General features: G+C 34.7%; 1 protein-coding gene across 2 annotated transcripts in view; it reads left to right on the forward strand.

The window, feature by feature from the left end:
- The first annotated feature begins 14,421 nt into the window (after positions 1 to 14,421).
- The window catches only part of LOC106058828 (prolyl 4-hydroxylase subunit alpha-2-like), a 68,818-nt gene continuing 61,195 nt past the window's right edge, over positions 14,422 to 22,044 (forward strand). For both annotated transcript variants that reach the window (XM_056042874.1, XM_056042875.1), the window contains exon 1: positions 14,422 to 14,753. In XM_056042874.1, coding sequence (XP_055898849.1) covers positions 14,569 to 14,753 — 185 coding nt within the window. In that variant the 5' untranslated portion in view covers positions 14,422 to 14,568. The remainder of the gene's footprint in view (positions 14,754 to 22,044) is intronic.

Here is a 22,044-nt window from a genome sequence, read left to right on the forward strand (position 1 = left end):
AAGCTTTGTTATACTTTTACGTACATTTAATACATACAATTTAATTACGTCTAGATTTCAGATTTTGAACTATATCTAGCTCTAGATCTAGATTAGATCTTAAAAGTTTTAAATCAGGTCTAGATCGAGTTCTTAGAGATGTCTATATAATAAAAGTATCAATAAATAATCAATAAATTATGTAATACACGCTGGTCTAAAGCAGAGATAAGCTTTTCGCGCTGACATAGAAAAGAGCAGCTGCTTGCATGTAGCCTCAGAACGAGACAGTTAGTGGTCACTCACAAAAGCCGCAGGATACATAATTGAGACCAAAAGAAAATCCGCTGCAGATGACAAAGGAGGACCCCTTAAACCAAATGGGAGGTAATGAAACATGTAATGTTCTCCCAGGACTCTAAAAGCTGTATACTCCTTACATTCTGCACTTATAGGTATTCGCCAATACCCTTTAGTTAAATCAAATAAAGTAAAACACTTTGCCTTGTAGAGTTTATTGAATAACTCTTCCTGATTTGGAATCAAGTCTGGTGGTATTTGTGTAATATTGTTCAACTTGCGGTAATCAAAGCATGGGCGTAGTGTACCATCAAGTTTCTTAATAACCACAACAGGAGCGGCATACAGTAAATCTGTGGGTCCTAGGATACCCAACTTCAGTCAATTGCCTCTTGTAATTTATCCTCCATATTCATTGGTACAGTATATTGCTTTAATGCTATAGGCTTAGTGTCCAACAACTTTATCTTCAATTCTTCCATGTTTGCTTTTCCTGGTATGTCAGAAATACTATCTTTAAAATCATCGAACACCTTCATAGTTTGCCTTCTTTAAAATCATCGAACACCTTCATAGTTTGCCTTCTTTAAAATCATCGAACACCTTTATAGTTTGCCTTCTTTAAAATCATCGAACACCTTTATAGTTTGCCTTCTTTAAAATCATCGAACACCTTCATAGTTTGCCTTCTTTAAAATCATCGAACACCTTCATAGTTTGCCTTCTTTAAAATCATCGAACACCTTCATAGTTTGTCATCTTTAAAATCATCGAACACCTTCATAGTTTGCCTTCTTTAAAATCATCGAACACCTTCATAGTTTGTCTTCTTTAAAATCATCGAACACCTTCATAGTTTGCCTTCTTTAAAATCATCGAACACCTTCATAATTTGTCTTCTTTGAAATCATCGAACACCTTCATAGTTTGCCTTCTTTAAAATCATCGAACACCTTCATAGTTTGCCTTCTTTAAAATCATCGAACACCTTCATAGTTTGTCTTCTTTAAAATCATCGAACACCTTCATAGTTTGCCTTCTTTAAAATCATCGAACACCTTCATAGTTTGTCTTCTTTAAAATCATCGAACACCTTCATAGTTTGCCTTCTTTAAAATCATCGAACACCTTCATAATTTGTCTTCTTTGAAATCATCGAACACCTTCATAATTTGCCTTCTTTAAAATCATCGAACACCTTCATAATTTGCCTTCTTTAAAATCATCGAACACCTTCATAGTTTGCCTTCTTTAAAATCATCGAACACCTTCATAGTTTGCCTTCTTTAAAATCATCGAACACCTTCATAATTTGTCTTCTTTGAAATCATCAAACACCTTCATAATTTGCCTTCTTTAAAATCATCGAACACCTTCATAGTTTGCCTTCTTTAAAATCATCGAACACCTTCATAGTTTGCCTTCTTTAAAATCATCGAACACCTTCATAGTTTACCTTCTTTAAAATCATCGAACACCTTCATAGTTTGTCTTCTTTAAAATCATCGAACACCTTCATAATTTGTCTTCTTTGAAATCATCGAACACCTTCATAGTTTGCCTTCTTTAAAATCATCGAACACCTTCATAATTTGTCTTCTTTGAAATCATCGAACACATTCATAATTTGCCTTCTTTAAAATCATCGAACACCTTCATAATTTGCCTTCTTTAAAATCATCGAACACCTTCATAATTTCTCTTCTATGGTTGAAGTCTGGATTATCTTTCACTTGTGATAAAATGTTTTCATTCATTTGTTTCTTATGATTGATTTCTAATGTTTCAATGCTGGGTAAGATATCTTCATTTCTCAAGTCTTCTTCAAATTCATCCTCATCAGCTACAACAGACACCATATTAGCAGACAATATATTGTTCACATTTTCAATATTTGTAACATTTTCACTTCTGTCATTTTTATTTCTGTTATGATATTTCATCAACGGATTAATGTAATCAAGTTTCAGCTTACCTCCCTTCTTCACTAGAAAATTAAATATTGATACTTTCTTCATGACTTTAAATGGACCTTTCCAGTACAAGGATAACTTGTTTTCTCTTTGTGGTTTAAGTATCAATACACAATCACCTTCATCAATCTTGCACATCATAGAGTATCTACCATATTGTATCTTGTACTTTTGCTTTTTTTTTTTTTTTTTGCTTATTTCTGTTAGCAACTGACGTTACTTGAAATAATCTCTCCTTCAAATCCATTAAGTATGAGTAAACATTCCTGTATTCATCTTCTTCATCTATGTTCAGAAACACCAAAATAGCCAAGGGTCCTCTCATCTTTCATAGACCATTTGAAATGGCTATATACCTGTTGTTTCATTCGGAACTTCTCTGTAGGCAAACAGTGCAGCGCTAACTTTTTGGACTTTCGTGTATAATTTCCCTTAGCAAACTTTTCAGTGAAGAATTGAAGCGTTCTATCATTTCACTAGAGCTAGAGTGAAAAATAGTTGAATGTACTATCTTAATATTGTACAAATTACAAACTTCCTTGTACAGATCTGCAGTAAATTGACTTCCGTTGTCACTTAATATCTCCTGCGGTATATCAATTCTACTTACTATTGTATTTAACGCCTCAGTCACAGTTTCAGTAGTAATGTTTCGTAAAGGTATTGCCTCTGGCCGTCTCGTAGCAATGTCAACTAGTGTTAAAATAAATCTGTTTTTGTTTTCAATAACCTTTAAAGGACCAACAATATCTAATGCCACTTTGTAGAACGTCGTTGTAACAATATTCATACTGCCAAGTTCTACTCTGTCACATCTTCGTGGCATTCTACAATGTTGACAAATATCACAAGTTTTAATAAACTCCTTTACATCTTTATCCAAACCTTGCCAAAAGAAATATTGATATGTTCTTGACTTTGTGTTTCTTACTGATAAATGACCTGCAAAATATTTTCATGAGCTGTTCTTAAAATTATCTCCCTTTTCGATAATGGAACCACAAGTTGTTTCTCTTCCTGACCAAATTGACCTTTGAACACACGGTATAACAATCTGTCAAATATCTTAAATTGAACACTTCAATGTTATCTTGTTATCTACACTCTTTTCTTTCTGACGATTTCATAGTTCTTGTAAAGTACGATCACTAACTTGTTCTTTCAAGAAATCATCACATGTAACAAACAACTTGTAACAATCTCGTATTGCTTCTGAATTGTTCAAAACATCATCATCATTTTCTCTTTGTTTCATTGCTCTTATCACAGCGGCACCAATATATTCACCATGTTGTTCATTCTGAATATTACCTATTATTAAGTCAGCTACTGGGTCTTCAAAACACGCTACCATATATTTTCCTGTGATGTAATTTGATTCAATGTTAATACATGCTAGCGTATATTCCCTAATTGTTCCATCAATAAATTTCAATTTGTAGCTACCTGGAATTATATCTATGATTTTCTTGCAGCAATAACGTTTGATTCAGAATCAAGTAAAATAGACACTTTTATTTTATTCATTAAACCTTCTTCAAATTTTAACTTTTCTACTGATTTCTTTAATTTTATATCATCATATGACAAAGTTTCCATCTTGCACGGTGTTAAATATTATATTTCTTCTGCCAGATTAGAATGACAACAATTTTGTAAATCACTAGAGCCATTTAGTCACCTCTGTGGACATGTTTGTTGAACTTTCCTCTGTTTTTCTGTGTTTTTCTCTTTGGTATAATTGACATTAGCATTATTTTTTCTATTACTACCTTCACCATAATATCCATAGCTTACATCATTATAAGCTCCTCTCCAGTTTCTTCCATCTATTCTTCTTCCTCTGCTATCAAACTGCTTCCGGTATCCACCATGCGACATATTCCTTACACCCGACACATGTCTTGGTCCATCTGTCACCTGCTTTGGTTTTGCTCCAACTCATAACATTCCGTTGACTTATGACCCAATTTTATGTTCCGCACTTGAAACATGATATCAGTTTCCTGACACGAACATAATTCTGACCAGTAGCTTCAGTAGCTCCCGCTACATAAACATTTACTTCTTCCTTACACGGTGATTTTGTTGCACCTGTAGTCTTCAATCACCTGCAACTTGTCCTCCACACTATCATGTTTGCTTAGAATCAGCTGTCGATAAACTTCTGAGGAAACGCTGTCCGTCAATCTATCGGTTATAATCATATTTTAACATCTTCCACTGTTTCCTTCACTTCCGACATCTCCATTCAATTATTTAGCGCTCTCCTCAAATCTGCAAAATAGCTTCTGAAGTCATTAGCGGCCCCCGTAAGGGGAAAAAGCCGCTATTAGGTTTGTGCAAAATGTCCGTCTGTCCGTCTGTCACACTCAGATCTCGAAAACTAGAAGAGATATGAAAAATATTATTTCATCATTAAATGCGGCTTCAAAAGTTTAGGTGCAACGGCTACTTTTGGTTTTCTAAAAGCAAACCGTTTAATTTATAAAATTAATTATGCAAGCGAGTTTTTCATAAAAATACACCAATTCTAAAACAATTACGTAAATGTAAGGGAGGCAATGTTACAATATGCTAACAAAGATGGACAATTTTTGTGTATTTTCAGTATCTCTAAGTCAAATATATTTTTAAAATGTACAGGAAATGTTTACAACAAATATAAATAATAGTTAAAGATGTTTTTTTCTGGTCAACTAGCTGCTAAAATTAAAAAGAAAACATTTCTGTTTGTTTATAAAGGCTAATAATGCACTTTGTATGTAAATATTACGCACATTTTTTTTAAATGGACTTTTTATGCAGCGATTTTCGTGCAGTAGCGTAACGTCGCAACATGATCAGGTGCAAAACAAATTCCTTAAACTTTTTTTAAAAAATCAGATTTTATTTATTTTTTGTTTAGTGCCCCCATCCGAATAAAAGAAGATTATTTTTGTGCGTTTTGTCTGTTGGTCGGTCTGTCCGTCACGATTAAATTAAAAAAACTAGAACTCTAAAAGCAATTGAAAATCTGATTTACCCTTTAATTTTCCTCCCGTAACATCTCAATAGTTTTAATTATCTAAAAATTGATGTTCCGGATTTTTTTGTGCAAAACTAATCAACCCCAACAAATGTTTGTTTGCTCTTCTAATTTATATTACATTCAATTTCCATGCTTAAACGTTGCAAAAACACATTATCAATAATATGTTGTTCCGTTTTTTATGTAAATAGCATATTAATGCTAAATCAAAATCTCTATACTGGCTTATATTTCATTAAGTGTAAAAATGTTCCGGATATTGTTTTATAAAACATGAATTATGCCTAATGATTGTTTGAAATCGCATAATTTACTAATATTATACTTATATTATTTGACAATGCGTCACTATAATTTGGTTATCAATATCAAATTGTTCCGTATTTTCATCTTTAAACAAATTTTAAAAATATCGACAATAGGTTGTTCAGGGCTTTAAAAAAAAGTAATTTACTAGAATTGATTACTGAAAATTACTTTTTATACTTTTAATTTTCTTGCTGAAACATAACATAGAAGTTTTGTAATCGATAAAGAATGTTCCGGATTTTGTTTCTTACAAATCGTCGCCAGAAAGTTCCGAATTTTTAAAAAAATCTACTAACGCCAAATAATTGTTTGAACTCCCTCTTCTAATTAATAAACAAATAATCTTCTCATTTACGAAATAATTGTTTTAACGGATTTTTATGAAAAATATTTTAACTCACTACTCTCTTACAGTACATTTAACTTTCTACCTAAAACATTCAAAAATCTAATTATCGTTAATATTATGTTCCGATTTTTAAGGAAAACAGAATCCAAACACCAAAGTAAGGTATGAAAATCTCTCCACATGGCTGTAGTACATCTAATTTTTATACGAGACCATCCAAAAAATTTAATTAACGGTATTACATTTATCTAAAATTCTCTTTTTCTTTTACTATTTATACAAACATCCGGAACAATCTATTATATAAACTTTTCAATTGTGTTCATACCTAAAAATTATTGCGATGTTTTGAAACGTAAAATAAAGGTTAATCAATTTTTAATAACTTTTAGTTGTTTTTTTTTTATATCAAGATGACGGACAGACCGACTAACAGATAAAACGCAAAAACAATGCGGCTTTGATCCTCTTTAAATAAATTCTATTAGAACTCAGTGCACCAATGTCTATGAACCCTCGTTAAATATCTCGTGTAAATAAAGACATTTTTTATGGTACCGGTACTAGCCTATTGTGAGGTAATGGAATTTTTTTTCTTTGACGTCATATGAATGACTCTTTAAATGTAATGCTAAAAGAACGCACTCGGTGCACCAATGTCCATTAACCCTCGAAAATTGCTCGTAAAGATGAAAACATATTTTGTTGGTTGCCTGGTCGTGCGGTTTGTGCGCTGGACTGTCGTTCGGATTTATCGACGGTCGAGGGTTCAAACCCTGCCCGCTCCCATCCCCCGTCGTCCTGCGGGAGGTTTGGACTAGGAAGTAAACTATCTTCAACTCTGAAGGAACATCCGAAACATGTAAAACATTTTACAAACAAACATATTTTAGTCTAACTAAGCCGTGTGACGTAGTGTTTTTTTTTCCTTTGACGTCATATGGAATGAATTCTTTAAATGAAATGCTAAAAGAACGCACTCGGTGCACCAATGTCTATGAACACTCGATAAATGGCTCGTAATGATGAAGACGATTTTAAGTCTAGCTAGGCCGTGTGACGTAGTGTTTTTTTTCCTTTGACGTCATATGGAATGAATTCTTTAAAAGAAATGCTAAAAGAACGCACTCGGTGCACCAATGTCTATGAACACTCGATAAATGGCTCGTAATGATGAAGACGATTTTTAGTCTAGCTAGGCCGTGTGACGTAGTTTTTTTTTTCCTTTGAAGTCATATGGAATGAATTCTTTAAATGAAATGAAAAAAGAACTCGGTATAGTAATGTTTATTAAGCCTCGTTATGTGACTTGCGTTTAAAAAAGGAATGATATCTTGATTTAGATCTAATCTAGATTTTTTTAAACTAGATCTAGATTTTTATTACAGTATATCTAGATCTGGATTTATATTCTAATTAAAATTATTTTAGAGTCTTGATCTACAATTTCTAGATCTAGTTAAGACTAAAATAGACTAGATTAAGATGTAGAATTTCAATTTCTAAACTTAAAGTGTAAAAAAAAGTGTAGATTTTCATTTCCAAACGTTTTGATCAATATTGCAATGTTTTAATATACTAAAACTAATCTACTATTTTTTATTTAATTTAAATTTACGGCAAATGAATCTTTGAAACATTATTACTTTTGACCATCAAAATTAAATCACCTCTTGAATATTATTTGCGAATATGCAGATCCGACAGGGATCCGACTTCGACGGGGGCCGCCTCTGAGTTTGTGTAACACAAACTCTCTTTGTAATCTTGTTTTCTTTTGCTTTAATTTGGTGAAACTCTTTTCTACATATTTCTCCATTAATATCAGCTTGCCTCATTAAAATAATTTTTACTTCTTCATAGTTTTTCTTTTGTTAAATAAATCATTTTGAAGCATGAAGTTCTTGAGTTTTGAAGTCAATTTATATGACAATAGTAAAGCCCAGTTTTTTCTTTTCAATGCAGCACCTTGTTGCCACTGCCTCAAATAAAGTTAGAAAACCTATTAACTCTTCGTCTTCTTTCATAGTCTGAAAACTCTTGTCTAACTTGTCAATTATATTTCTGTGTTTATCTTGTATCTTAACCTCCTCTTCTTAGACTTAACACTTTTCTGTAACTCCTCCACAATTCTTTCCTGAAGTTTTGCCATTTCTAATTCTTCCTGCCTCTTTTTAGCTTCCACTGCTTCTCTTTCTTTCCAGCTTTCATGTTCTTTCTTCTAAATGCGTCCTTCGTACGCTCTTTGCTCCTCCTTAAGCCGCCCCTCCCTATCCAATCTTGCTTGTTCTGCCTTGTCATATTCCTCCTTCTGTTCCTTTACACAATTCTGCAACTCAATAATATGAATACAAGTATATATATATAGTATGATATAGTATAATATGGGACAAATTCTAATAAAATACTATTTATAGAGAACAATATTGACCTCCTTAATGATCCATTTGAAGACAAAAATCCTGCAATCATGAGTAGTTCATACACCAGTGGCAACACAAGTAGATATATCTTTTAACCAAAGATGAATATTCAACAACACTGTAGACTCAAAGTTCAGCTCGTAGCAACACAACTCCCAGCGTCACAATGGGCACCAAATATGGATACAAAAACCTGCAATCTTAAATCTAGAACTTCAGACTCGAGATCCCGAAACCTGAGACAAAAACCCTCAGACTGAAAACTCAAGACTAAGACTGAAACTGAACACCTGACACTGAGAACTTCAGCCCTGATACGAAAACCCTATAGAAAGACAAATAATAGATTCTACTAATTCTCTAATATAATGTTACGTATTTCTGAATCTTCTGGCTAAATGTATTAGTTGGCACACAAATAAAAACACAGCAAAGAACTTGACGACTCAACTTTCAGTTTCATATAACTTTAATGACTATTAACTCTAAAAATGCGTCACTGTAACATGTAGCGTAGAAGACTGTACAATATCTGTCAGTTTACAGTTAGCTATAATTCGTTGCAATTCATCTTTTCACTTCGTTGCAATTCATCTCTTCTCAGCTTGCATCGAGCCGTATTCCACAGAACAGACCAACGACACACTTCTCAGTGTCGCTCCAGGTCTCCCAAAGCTGAACCAAGTCGAATCAGAGCACACGTCTTACATCAACTGTATCGACTGTAACGGCTCAAATCCACTGTAGTTCGCTGTATAGACTTTAACGACAGTAGTCCACTCCAGTTAACTCTACCCTAGTTAACTTGCATTGAGTCGTACACATTTCTCTTCCACTAGAGCCGCACACGTCTTACATCGTCTGTATTGACTGTAACGGCTCACTCACGACTGACTTTCACATTAACTCTCCGGCTTATAAAGAGTCCCTAATCACTCCTCCAAAGTTACACAAACACTGCTAGTATCTTTTGGAATAACACGTGAGGAAACGTCACATCCTGTCTTTGTTTATACATGTAGATTCCAGAAAAAATCGGCTGCGGTGTCATCTTGCCGGGGTCACAAGTTGTGACCTCTATCTGTCACTGGACATTGCTAGTACCTTCTGGAAAAACACGTAAGGACACGTCACATCCTGTCTTTGTTTATACATGTACATTCCAGAGAACACTCGCTGCTATGTCATCTCGCCGGGGTCATACGTTGACCTCTACCTATCACTGTTCATTTGTAACAATAATTTTAAAAAATACGAATACAATTAAAATAACTTTATAATGTGAAATAAAACTTTCCCTAAAAAGGGGTAAAAAAATCCAAGAATATATCTAAAGCACACACTAAGGCTGTCCAAAAGCACAAAAAGAATTCAAGCATTCACACAATACCGCTTGACTCAATAGCGCAAAATGGAGCGTAAGAACTAAACAATCAAGACGAAAAGATTTGTAGAGAACAATATTGACCTCCTCAATGAAACAAAAGATTTCATCATAAAAACATTTATAACAAAGCAACAAGTGAAAAGAAGCTAAAGTCACTTACAAAGACTTACAAAGACCGAATCACAAAAAAAGACATTAGAATCTGAAATAATTCAGCAATAAATCCAAAAGATGACATGCTACTCACTGTCAAAAAACGAAAAACTAAAACTCTATGGCCACATCACAAGGTTTCTTCAGGAAACAGTACCATGAAGAAGAGGAAAATAAAGCAATGGGAAAACAACATCAAAGAATGTACAGGCTAAATTTTCATTAAACGAAATTCTATCTAAGCAAAGGACTGAGAAAACTAGAAAAAGACGGTTGACAGATCTTGTATGATGCTTCAACGATAGGTAAAGATAAAGGTAGAAAATAGTTTGAAAATAGCAAACCTTTCTTGGGTAATCGATAAACTAACTAAGAACGTAGTCTGTATTGGCCTCCTTAAGTCGTAGAACGTCTTTGGTTCATCTCAGGGCAAGTGAGCGGAAAACCTGGGCATTGTTTATGGTTGGAACGATGTCAATCACACAGCAGTTTCCCCCTCTCCGCGCAACTGATGTGACCAAAGAAACGGAATATCTTATACAGTTTGGGATCAGTAGCGCCTCAGCCTCTTCCAGGCTGTAGCACGGTGTGCCACAATCTTCCTAATGGTCTACATTCTGGATTATCCATCAACGCTGATGTTTATAACAATATCGTGTATGTTCCGTCACTTTTCAAAACATGAGCTGCAGTAGTTGCTGTATTAAAGACATCATTTCAATTATAACAAATTCCCTGACTTTTATCTCGCTAAACCTTAGCGATCAGATATAGTCGTTCTACAACTCCAATAAGCCAATAACAATGAGAGTTGAATAACACTAAGAGATGGCAATATAATATTAGTACACTAGATCTAGATCTAGAAGTACTGGATTTCATTTATAAGGAAATGTTTAAGTTAAAAGAAATCAATTCACGCCATAATTTAGATTTCAATTTCCATTTGCACTAAAATAATATACAAATATGTATGTAGTAATATGAATAAATCTTCCTTTATCGAGAAGGAAAATTGAAAATTGCGTCCATTTTGAATTTTAAATTTGTGTTTTTAATGTTTGGCGGAAGTTCATTTTTTTAAACATTTATCGTTGTTGTTGAGTTTACGATTAAATTGTTTAAAATGAGGATTTTAAAATATTTAAACCAAAACATTTCTTCTGACATAAAATTTATATTACTTTAAAAATCATTTTTGGCAATATGACCCATGCCATTTATTTCAAAAATCTGTTAGAAAAAAATATTAAATATATAAATTCAAAAATGGTGATATATTAGAAGTGAAAGTTGGCCACCTTGGGTGGTGCACGGCATTCTCGTCCGCCATGATATGACGCGTCATCCCCCAATGGCAAATGTAAGGGTGCAAATCTGGGACCGTACCACTTTGGTATTTTTTTTATATTTTTTTTTAAATTTCTTTTTAAAAATGAAACATGCGTCTTTCTTTATTCTTGTGTTATTGTTATTTGTTATTTATCTGTACGACGTACATTTGTTGTAGTAGAATTTCCTTTAGGCCAAATCTGTTCTTCTTTACATTGAAATAAAAATTGTAAAGCTTTAAAAAAACAACCACATATTTATAAAAACTCTGTCCAGAAGCTAGTAGCTTCCTATAGATGTGATGTTGAGATAAAAGTAAACAAAAAAATAGGTGTGTGTTTTTTAAAGTATGTACTAGAAAATGCCGATTTTAGTTTTATTGAGACTGTTTTTCTTTCCTATTATCTATATGACAAATAAATATCTTAAAATTAAATATGAAATAAAATAAAAGATCATTTAATTGGCCTTTTTTTGTGCAAGAAACATGGATATTTGGTAAGGTTTTATTAAAATATTTACAGATTAACGCTTGCTACGACTGTTTGTAAATTAAAAGTTACGTTTAGTATTTAAAATATTTAAAATTACAACAAATGTCATTGAAGTGAAACATTAATCCCTTTTAAACTAAAAGCGCTACTGTGTATTTAACTTGCTGTCATGATCACCCCTATTGAAAAATATCAAAATATGCAAGCAGTGTTAAAGTTTTTATCCGACTCTAGAGAGCTTTTCAGTTCTTGTTATTAAATATTCTTCACATCCTATACACTTGCATACTGCACTTTGACCTGCATAGCTTACCATACAACCGACTTACATGTATTAACAGCTTTCTCAGTGTCCAATAGCTATTAATAATTATGAAATAGACTAAAACAGAGTAAGCTCAAACTTCTATCTTATCTTATCTTATATAAACACAATGATGTTAAACTAGACGCAAACATTTTATTACATAGATTTTTGTACTAATTATTGAGGAAAAATATTAAATGTTAAATAACAACAAAATTACTTTTTAAATAATAAATTGAAATTCTTTATGCTAAGATCTTAAAGATGTTTTAATATCATCTTGACTGAAAGAGAATCTTACATTCTCAATCAATATTTTAGAAATCCACAATGATATACATTTCTAGATGTAGTAAACTACTTCGATGAGACTTGGAGTGGACATGAATTTTGATTGTTTTAGCTGCAGACCAGTAAAGAAAAATCTTTACTTTTTAAAAACTTTTGATGATGTAGATAGTTGACCGTGCAACGTACTGGAACGTACTAGCCAGTTAATGTTCCTAATGCTTATAACAATTATGAAATGTTCTTGTTTTGATGTTGAGACAAACCATTGCAGAAATATATTCAAATTTAAAAAAAAACAAACTTTCAAAGATGTGTAGTTCCTAAGTTTATGATCTTCTTTTCTTTCTATCTTTCGTAAGAACTGAGTCAAGTACTCTTGAATTTCTAAGCTCATTTAAACTCACCTCAATTAACGTTCCTGAACATCTGTTCTGTTAGATAGGGATGTAAGCAAATGTAATTAAATAACTTTCCTTTTACTAATGAATTGTTACCTAACATCAACAAAATAAACAAAAACTTCCTTATATACACAACAGCCTCGTGGTCTCCGCTATTATATGTCTTTATAGGAACAGTTTGTGTAACAATATTGTTCAACATTATGTAGCCACCTATATATGGTATACAAATGTAGATATCAAAACATTACTTTGACGACATCGTTTCAATTAAAACTATAGCCCGGGCTTTTAGTCTCGTTACACTTGAAAGAAGGGCGACACACATTGACGTTCTGCATACAATGAATCAACTAGATCTCAACACATACGCTAGTTACACGCAGACCTACACCTCCATTTAAACTTACTACTATAAACTAGGAAATATGGAATGTTGTCTGTTTAACTACCCCGTTCTAATCCTACACTTTAAAGTACGCTTTAAAGACGTACACAAAATGCCTACTAAAAACGAATAGAGGGACCTGTTCTTATATCTTCTGGATTATAAATAAAAGTAGAGGATTAAACGATGGCTTACTTATTGTATTGTGACATAAATCCCGTGGATATAAAATCTTAATAATCAACTCACATTATGGGCGTAGCCAGGATTTTTTTCTGGGAGGGTTTAGGGTTTGTGATTTTTGTTTAACCCCCCCCCCCCCCATATATAGCACTAATGTTTTTGTTTGAAAGTAAAAAAAAATATATTCTGAGTTATTAATGTTGTATTATTCTGCTACTCTTCTATTAAAAATTGCTAGTCAAAGATGAAAATTGCTTTTCACTCCATTTTATTACTGGTAAAAATTTTATAACTATTAAGTTTTGCTTTAGTTTTTTTATAATTGGAGGGGAGATGGTTACAACAAATCCTATTTGACTACACTCACAAGACATTTAGTCATTGTAGCCTTTTTTTTTTCTGGAAAAATGTGATTAACATCAAAACATCTCTTTGCTACGCTCATGGAATTTGGTGACTGCAGTTTGGTTTAGTATTTTTTTTAATCGAAAATCATCTGTTGTGAGGTTTTGAATTTAAAACCATCTGAAGGGGGTGTTAAACTCCCCCCCCCCTTTGGCTACGCTCGTAGAATTCGGTGAATTTATTTCGCTTTAATTTAATATTGAAGAGGGAGTATTTAACCTCAAATCTTTTTGTAGGTGTTTTTTTTTAACCTAAAACCCTCTGGAAATGGGGTAGGTAAGCTAAACATTTATATTTACTCTAAATTTAGTTTTATATTGAAGAGGAGGGTTTTGAACGTCAAAAAACTTTCGACGAAGGGGAGGGGGGTTTAGCTCAAAACCCATCTTGGCTACGGTGTTGGAATTTGGTGACTGTCGTTTGCTTTTAGTTTTATTTTACTGTTTACCTCAAAACCACGTGGCGGGGGATTTTAAACTCTAAAACCTTGACTGCGCTGAGGTAATTTATGTTTTAAAATTAAAATCTCACCTACCATAAACAAAATTGAAGAAAAAATCAGCCACAAAATTCCACTCCCAACCGTGCGGAGGGATTTTATTTCGTGGGAAGAGGGGTTGAATCCCAAATTTCTCACCCCCACCTCCCGCGGCTACGCCAAAGACTAACACTAAATGTGTAGTGATTGTTTGGAGATAATCCTAAACGTGTATGCCTCTATTACTCAGTCAGTGTTTAGTTTGAGGCATCTCTCTTCAGGTAGACTAGACAATTCATTGACAACGTGAAATACAGTTCAACTTTGATCTATTTTGGTGGTTTCTTTGCTTTCAATTGTGAACGTTATTGGTTTATTCTGCAAAATGAACAAAGTAATTCGCATCATTGTTTCATTGACGTGTGTCCTGACATTAGTACAAAGAACGTCATCTGATGTCATGATGTCCTCCATGAAGATAGAACGCATGGTCGAGAATGAGGAGAGTCTGTTGCAACAACTCAAAACTTTTATCGATGATCAGCTGGACAGGATCAAAGTCATGACACAGTAAGCTTAGATACATGATAATAGATTCAAGTATCATAAGTATTTTTTTTAGCGATTTTCGAAAGGGGAATAGTTTTGTGTGGTCTGTCTGTCTGTTCGTCCGTCCATCCAGTTTTGATCTCGTAAACTATAAAAGATATTGAAAATTCAACATCATAATATTTTCGACATTCAAAGTTCTGATACAACGGCAACTTTTGTCTTTTCTGAAAGCGAAAAGTATAATTTATATATATATATATTTATTTAAAATCAACTATGCAAGCAAACACTGGAGGCTATTTAATAAGAGAGACGACTATTTACCATATTTTAAATACATTTATGCAAAGGGATTTAGTTTTTTTTTTTTTAAATATTAAAATTTTGTTACAATTGTATTGCTAAATTAATTAAGTTCTGTCATACTAAATACTATATTAACAAAAAAAAATTTTACTTTTATTTTAAAAGAAAAAAATCTATTTAGTAAGCCTATAAGTGGAACATAATTTAAAACAACAATTAATAAGTATTTTTTCATAATAACGGGTATACCACAGTGTGGAGACATTGTTGTGGAACACTGAACTAAAGGAAGGGGAGAATGTTCTATTTTTCTATTTTACGAAAATGTTTTTTTTTTCTTGAGACTTTGAATAAGAGATTGACCATTTACAGAACAATTCTGTCAATTAGATAATCATTATATGACATTAGTTAGGCCATATTTACATCCAACTTCTCCTTCACTTTCACCTATCCCTTGGTCTGCTGGACCGTTGGGGCACTAAACACGATCTGCCAACCTTCTTTCTCTATTCTTCTCTGTTATTTACCTTTGATAGAATTTCATTTCGACATTCTTTCTGAATATATTGAAAACTTCATTTTTACCTGCCAGGGTGGACCACTTCGGGGGTCGATTTCGAGTTTGTTTCCACACTTTGTAACTTTGTAACCTTGTTAAAATCTAATTCTCATCTGAATGTAGATAATTGTCCGAGTGAATTTGAGAGAATAATCTTAGGTCAGTGTGATCATCAACTGTGTTTTTACAAAGAACACGGAACATCTGTGTGTGTGTGTGTGGAGAAATGTTTCAAATGTCAAGACTGTAGTTAATGATTATGTGTAGCACTATTTGAAAACCACTAGATGTAGATCTACAAATAGACCTAATTTTTAAATCAAAATTTTAAAATTCTAAAATGTTTCACAGTGGATATAAAGACTCTTAAAAGTGTGTGTGTGTTGGGGGGGGGCATGTAATAGTACGAATCTTTTTATAACTGGCATAGGCAAGTACTCTGCTTTTCGACGCCTCCAGGCAGGGGCGTAACTAGGGATTTGGGGGGCGGGGGGATTGACCTCTTTGGGGGCCCCTCGCATTTTGACATTGGACATATGACATGAGATAATGTATGCAAAAATATATAAGCCCAAAATCAAATTGGTTCAGTATATCAGTAAACCTAGCAAAAAATAATCATTAAGACTCTTGTTTATTAGTTATATATATATAGTTCGTCCATCGTGGTTCGATGATAACCACTTTGTCATCCAGGGGGCAGAGGGCTTTGCACTGGGGTTTTATGCCTCCTCATGTGGCTGGTGAGACCAATGTGAGCCCGGAATGTTCGGCTGCACACTGGGCAGGTTATTCCAGCAGTAGCTAGTGTCATTGGTCTTGCTTTTCTTCTCTGGCATTTTTCTTCTGCCAGGGTTGTTCTCTTTTCTTCAGCAACTTGTGCGACAGTTTTCGCCATGATGCTCTGTCATGTGCCTCTGTCTCCCAGATGCCTGGGTCTATGCTGAACGCCTTCAGATAAGCTTTGAGGGTGTCCCTGAAGCGCTTTCTTTGACCACCTTGCGAGCGCTTTCCTTCAATTAGTTGGCCATACAATAGTCGTTTAGGGATGCGGTGGTCTTCCAATCTGCAGACGTGTCCTGCCCATCACAGCTGGGACTGCATCAGGATTATGTGGATGCTTTGCAGACACGCTGTTCGAAGGACTTCAGTATCTGGTATTTTGTCTTGCCATTTGACATTCAGTATTTTTCTCAGACATGTCATTAGTTAAATAATGCACAATTGACAAATCTCAACTGATATCGCTTCACGCCGTGCAATCTGTGCAGAAAAGAAATCTATAACATCATCTTCATCGATACTTTCTAGTATTTGTGACTCCACTGACATTAAAGCCATGATAAAACTTTCTCGCGTCATTGTGCTCCTGAGATAGTTTTTGATAAACTTGAGCTTTGAGAATGATCTTATCACGAGTGGAGTCTGTGACCTATTTCGACCAGTTTCTAGAAGCAAGTTCAAACCAGTGCAAGTGTCCAGCGTAAACAAGTTAATTTTAGATATCCAATCGAAGAAAGAGGTTAAGGGAAAAAATAGCACACGTCAGCTTCTAGAAGGTCAAAGTTACTAAAATAATTATCTGAGAAGGTTCCATGATTCTGGAACGTACGATCAAAGAAAGTATAAATTAGGGGAAAGTCAGTTAGACGGCGTCCTTGCATAGTAGTAGTTCTTGTAGAGCGATGGTCCTCGCTCAGTCCTCGATTAGTAATAAGTTTTGTGATATTAGCGGGTCCATTAAGTAAAGTTTTAGTAGTTGAAGTTGAAGTTATACTAAGTGAAGTTTTATGTATCTTTAAATTTTATTTATGAAGTGTCAAGTTGTTATTGAATTAAGAAGTTAATTTGATGTGAAAGTTGAAGAAGTTATTAAAGAAGTTTGAAGAAAATACAGAGAGATGTTTCATTCTTCATTTCATTGAATTGTCAAGTTTGATAATATAATCCCCGGCAAGTGTGATCGTCACAGATCTCTCACATGACGTAATAATAATGATAATAATAATAATAATAATCTTTATTGTCCGTACGGAAATTTGTCTTACAATTTGTGCATTACACCAAACAAAAAAACATTATAACTATAGGAAACCAAAGTGTACATTCACACCAGACTCACTCATAATTTACATGTGACAAAGTTTATACCCCCGATTGTTCTTATTCAATGATTTCATTGCCAGGGGAACAAAAGAGTGTTTGTGTCTGTTTGTCTTTGCTATCGGTGTCTTGTATCTCTTTTGTGATGAAAAAATCACAAAATCCTGACACAAAGGGCGATTCTTTATCTCGAGGATCTTGTTAGCTTTTTTATAGATGTTTGTCTCAAACAACTGCCCAAATGGGGTTTGTTTTTAGCCAATGATTTTACCAATGGAAGTGGCCTGAGTAAGCGAAATTTGGAGGTTGCAAGGTTTGAGCACACGTAATTACCATATGAAGCCTGTTTCCTCAATATGTCTATTGGTGATTGTATTACTAGTTTGTTGATGAAAAGTGCTCGTGCATCAATGACAACATTGAAAAAGCGATTTGCCATTTATTTCATCATACAAACAGGAAATGTAGCACAGTTTGCCATAAGCGTGTCTTCATCTAACAGATGTCTTGGTTCAAGAAGAAACCCAAAAGTATCCATTTTCTTTCCAGCCTTTGGAATCTGCTCTTCATCTCCATATGAAATCTGTCCAGCACTTCTGTCGCAGTTCTATTGACTATCCTACATAAGAACTCAACTTCCCATCAAGTCTTTTCTGGTTGTTTTGATTCCAGGGAATTCATATTATTCACTAAATTCTTTTGCTTTTTCAATGGATTGGGTTTTTGTCAGTTTCTCATCATTTTTCAGAAAGCATGAAAGGGTACTAATTTCTTCAGCAGCTTCCCGTATATGCAGTCTAGACTTTTGTAGTTTCTTCTGAACTATATTAATTGGGCGCAGGAGCTTTGACCAGAATTCCTGATAGGCAAAAAATTCTTAATTTTCCACTGCATGAAGAAGATTCTGTGCTAATATTATATGATATTACGTTATTGTTGGTTGTTTATATTTTGTGCGAAAGCAAAAGTATTCAAAGCATACAAAAGTGGGATAGATCCATATCTCGTTATGCTCGAGTATAGAAATACTCCGATTAGCGGATTCACCATCACAACTGCTGACGAGTAGAAGACTCAGGGAATCATTCCAACTGTTCCCAAACTATTGAAACCATCTGTATTATATAAGATAAGATAAGATAAGATAAGATTACTCAACGAACGAAAGATGAAAAGCTAAGTGAAATACAATTCAAAAGCAAGACTACCTAAAGAGTATTCTGTCGGAGAGTTCGTCTAGGACAAACATGGCTGAAAGCAGTTGTCATAAAAAAAACATTCATTACCCAGATTTTACATCATAAAGACAAACGATGGAAAAACATACTGAAGAAATCAACGCTTTTTGAATAAGAGTTTCGATGAAGACATCTCTGGGTACTATGATATTGATGAAGACAATGAACTGCAAACTGTTGGAACAAACAAAACAGACAGTTATAGACCAACGTCTAGAGAACTTGTTGTGCCAGTCAAGAAAACCAGAAGTGGACGAATTATTAAAGTTCCTAGTAGATATCACTCTTAAGAACTTTAAAAGGAAGGACGTGATAATAACTTCAAAAGGAAGGATGTGCTAATATTATATGATATTACGTCATTGTTTATTGTTTATGTTTTGTGCGAAAGAGAGTTTCCATTGGATTGAGGAAAGATGAATAGAGGGGTAATAACTCGAGTGTGAAGTTTAATTCTGATATTATAGACGCCAAACCCGAATAATGGACTATTCTAACATTACTAAGAAAAACTTTGGATCTGTTTTACTCGATTCTGTAAATTTTGCTTCAAGGTTAGTTAGTGTAGCCATTATATACTCGCCATTGAGATCTATTATTAGTAAAGGTAACAAGATACCTGGAATTCGCTGTATATCATGCAGTTTTATTCGTGGCAACAAGGTAAGACTAACTTTAAAAAAAAAACTTTGATGTCTGTGGGAAAAAATATTTTTAAAATGTCAACAAAGTCAACGTACTGATCATCATCATCATCATCATAAAATTCCATTAGACTGAGGGCTTGAGAGGCTCAAACCCTCTCTTGCAAAAGCCTTGGACAGAAACCCTGCTGTCTTGCGTAGTGCATAAATTTCGCCATACAGGTCGAGAATTTTGGTTTTCCCAGACCTGTCGAGACGGAGATCAGCAAGTCTGGGGCAGTCAAACAGAATATGAGGCACGGTTTCCTCTTCTTCCCCGCAGCGGGGGCACCGTAAATCAAACTTTGGCCATAGCCGCTAGAAATATGAGCCAACAGGACAGTGGCCTGTCCTGCACTGTGCTATAATAGCTTGCTCAGGCCTGGACAGCCTCCACCACGGGGAAGTGCGGTCAGGGCGCCTCATGCGCTCCCAGACTCCACGGGCTTTTTGGGACTTGTCCCAGCACTCAAACCACTTTTCCATTTCTGTTTTTTTTTATTATAGCCAAGGCTTAATGAAAGCTTACAGCCTGATCAGTGGGTGAAACGTACTGATAGACATAGATCTAGGTTTAGTCTTTGTTATAAATTTAATCCATAAATGTTGAGAAAAAAAAGACACCAGTTGACACTATTTGTCAATCAAATATATTAATTTATGTATTTACAAATAAATTTCGGACACCCATTTGCGGGGGGATTTTTAAATTCTCCCCCTCATCCCCCCTTAGTTACGCCACTGCCTCCAGGACAGAGTTTGGCGGAATAAATCGCTCCGCCTGCCTATAAAAATCAGTGTCTACCAAGAAGTGGTTCTCTGAAACCTTCTTTATGGATCTGAGACATGGGTATTATACAGAAAGCAACTAAGACTTCTTGATCGCCTTTACTTAAGATTTTTCACTTCATCATGGACATACGGTGGCAAGACCGCACTACGAAAAGCGATGATCTTTGGAACGTTGGTATGGACAGTATAGAGGGACTTCTTATGGTCCGACAGTTACGCTTGCAAGGCTGGTTTCCCATATGGGGGACGAACGTATGCCAAAGCAGTCTTTTTGGTGAGCTTAAAGTTGATCGGCGTAACAGAGGGGCTCTACGGAAACGCTTTAAAGACCAGCTTAGACACCAACTTGCTCTAACTGACATAGAAGAGAGCACCTGGTTGCAGGTGGCTTCAGAACGAGACAGCTTGAGGTCACTTAGAAAGGCCGCGGGCTACACATTTGAGCCTAAAAGAAAATCCGCTGCCAAAGACAGACGTAGACGGCGAAAAGAAAATCAAAATCGACCAATGCAGACAATGGTTATACCTGGGCAAAATTTGAGGGTCGCAGTTGGGGCTGCGTAGCCACAGGAAATACTGCATTCCTCATTATTTTTGGGACTCAAAGGCAAGCCTTATTATTATTATTCTAACTAAGAAGTGTCTCTAGATTTACAGCAATGAATGACAAAATAGTTAACGGTGTTGTCAAGAGTGAACAAAGTTGCGAATAGTGATGTTTCTTCTTTCCAACTGTTCCATGGAAAAGCAAAATATCAAGTAGTTATTTATCAGTACTTTTATAATTTATGTACAAATATGTGTGTGCTGCATGTTCATATATGCTAGGATGCAACGGGTGATTCAAAAAGTGTATTTTTTGTTTAAAACTTCACACTAAATAAAGTTCCCTTTTCAAACCTTGTGATCTATGGTTCAGATGATGTAAAGGTCACCTGTTTCTGTGGCTCACGGTTAACGAGGGTGTCATGTCGCCAACACAACGACCAACCGCCTTTACTTTTCCCTTATTAATGCCAGAGACCCATTAGAGCTGGCTGGACTCACAGAGGCACCCAAATATCCCGAAATTAAAAAATCCCAGTCTTCACCAGGATTCGAACCCGGGCTCCAAACGCTTTACCGCTCAGCCACCGCGCCTCAAAAGTGTACTTTACTGGTGTTTTAAACGAGAGATGAAAAAAAAAACTGGGTCGGAAAAGGGAACTTTGTGAGGATGCCAAAAATCATGTGATGTTATAATAATGCTGGCATTTCCACTGAATCTAGAGGAACCTAAACGTGTGTGTGTTGGCGAGCAGACATTGCCTTTAAAATTAGTATATATGTGTGTGTGTGTGTGTGTGTGTAGGGTGGAGTATTATAATGCAGGCAAACAAAAAGGCTCTAACTTATGGGCCTATGAAATGTTTACGCAAACTCTATATATGAGTGTTTGTTTCAGCCGTAGTGCAGCATATATCTATATCTATCTCTCTCTTTCTCTCTCTCTCTCTCTCTCTCTCTCTCACTATATATATATATATATATATATATATATATATATATATATATATATATATATATATATATATATATATCATGGGCGTAGCCAGGGGGGGAGGGTTTGGGGTTCAAACCCCCCC

Source organism: Biomphalaria glabrata, chromosome 9, assembly GCF_947242115.1.
Source record: "Biomphalaria glabrata chromosome 9, xgBioGlab47.1, whole genome shotgun sequence".
Taxonomy (NCBI): domain Eukaryota; kingdom Metazoa; phylum Mollusca; class Gastropoda; family Planorbidae; genus Biomphalaria; species Biomphalaria glabrata.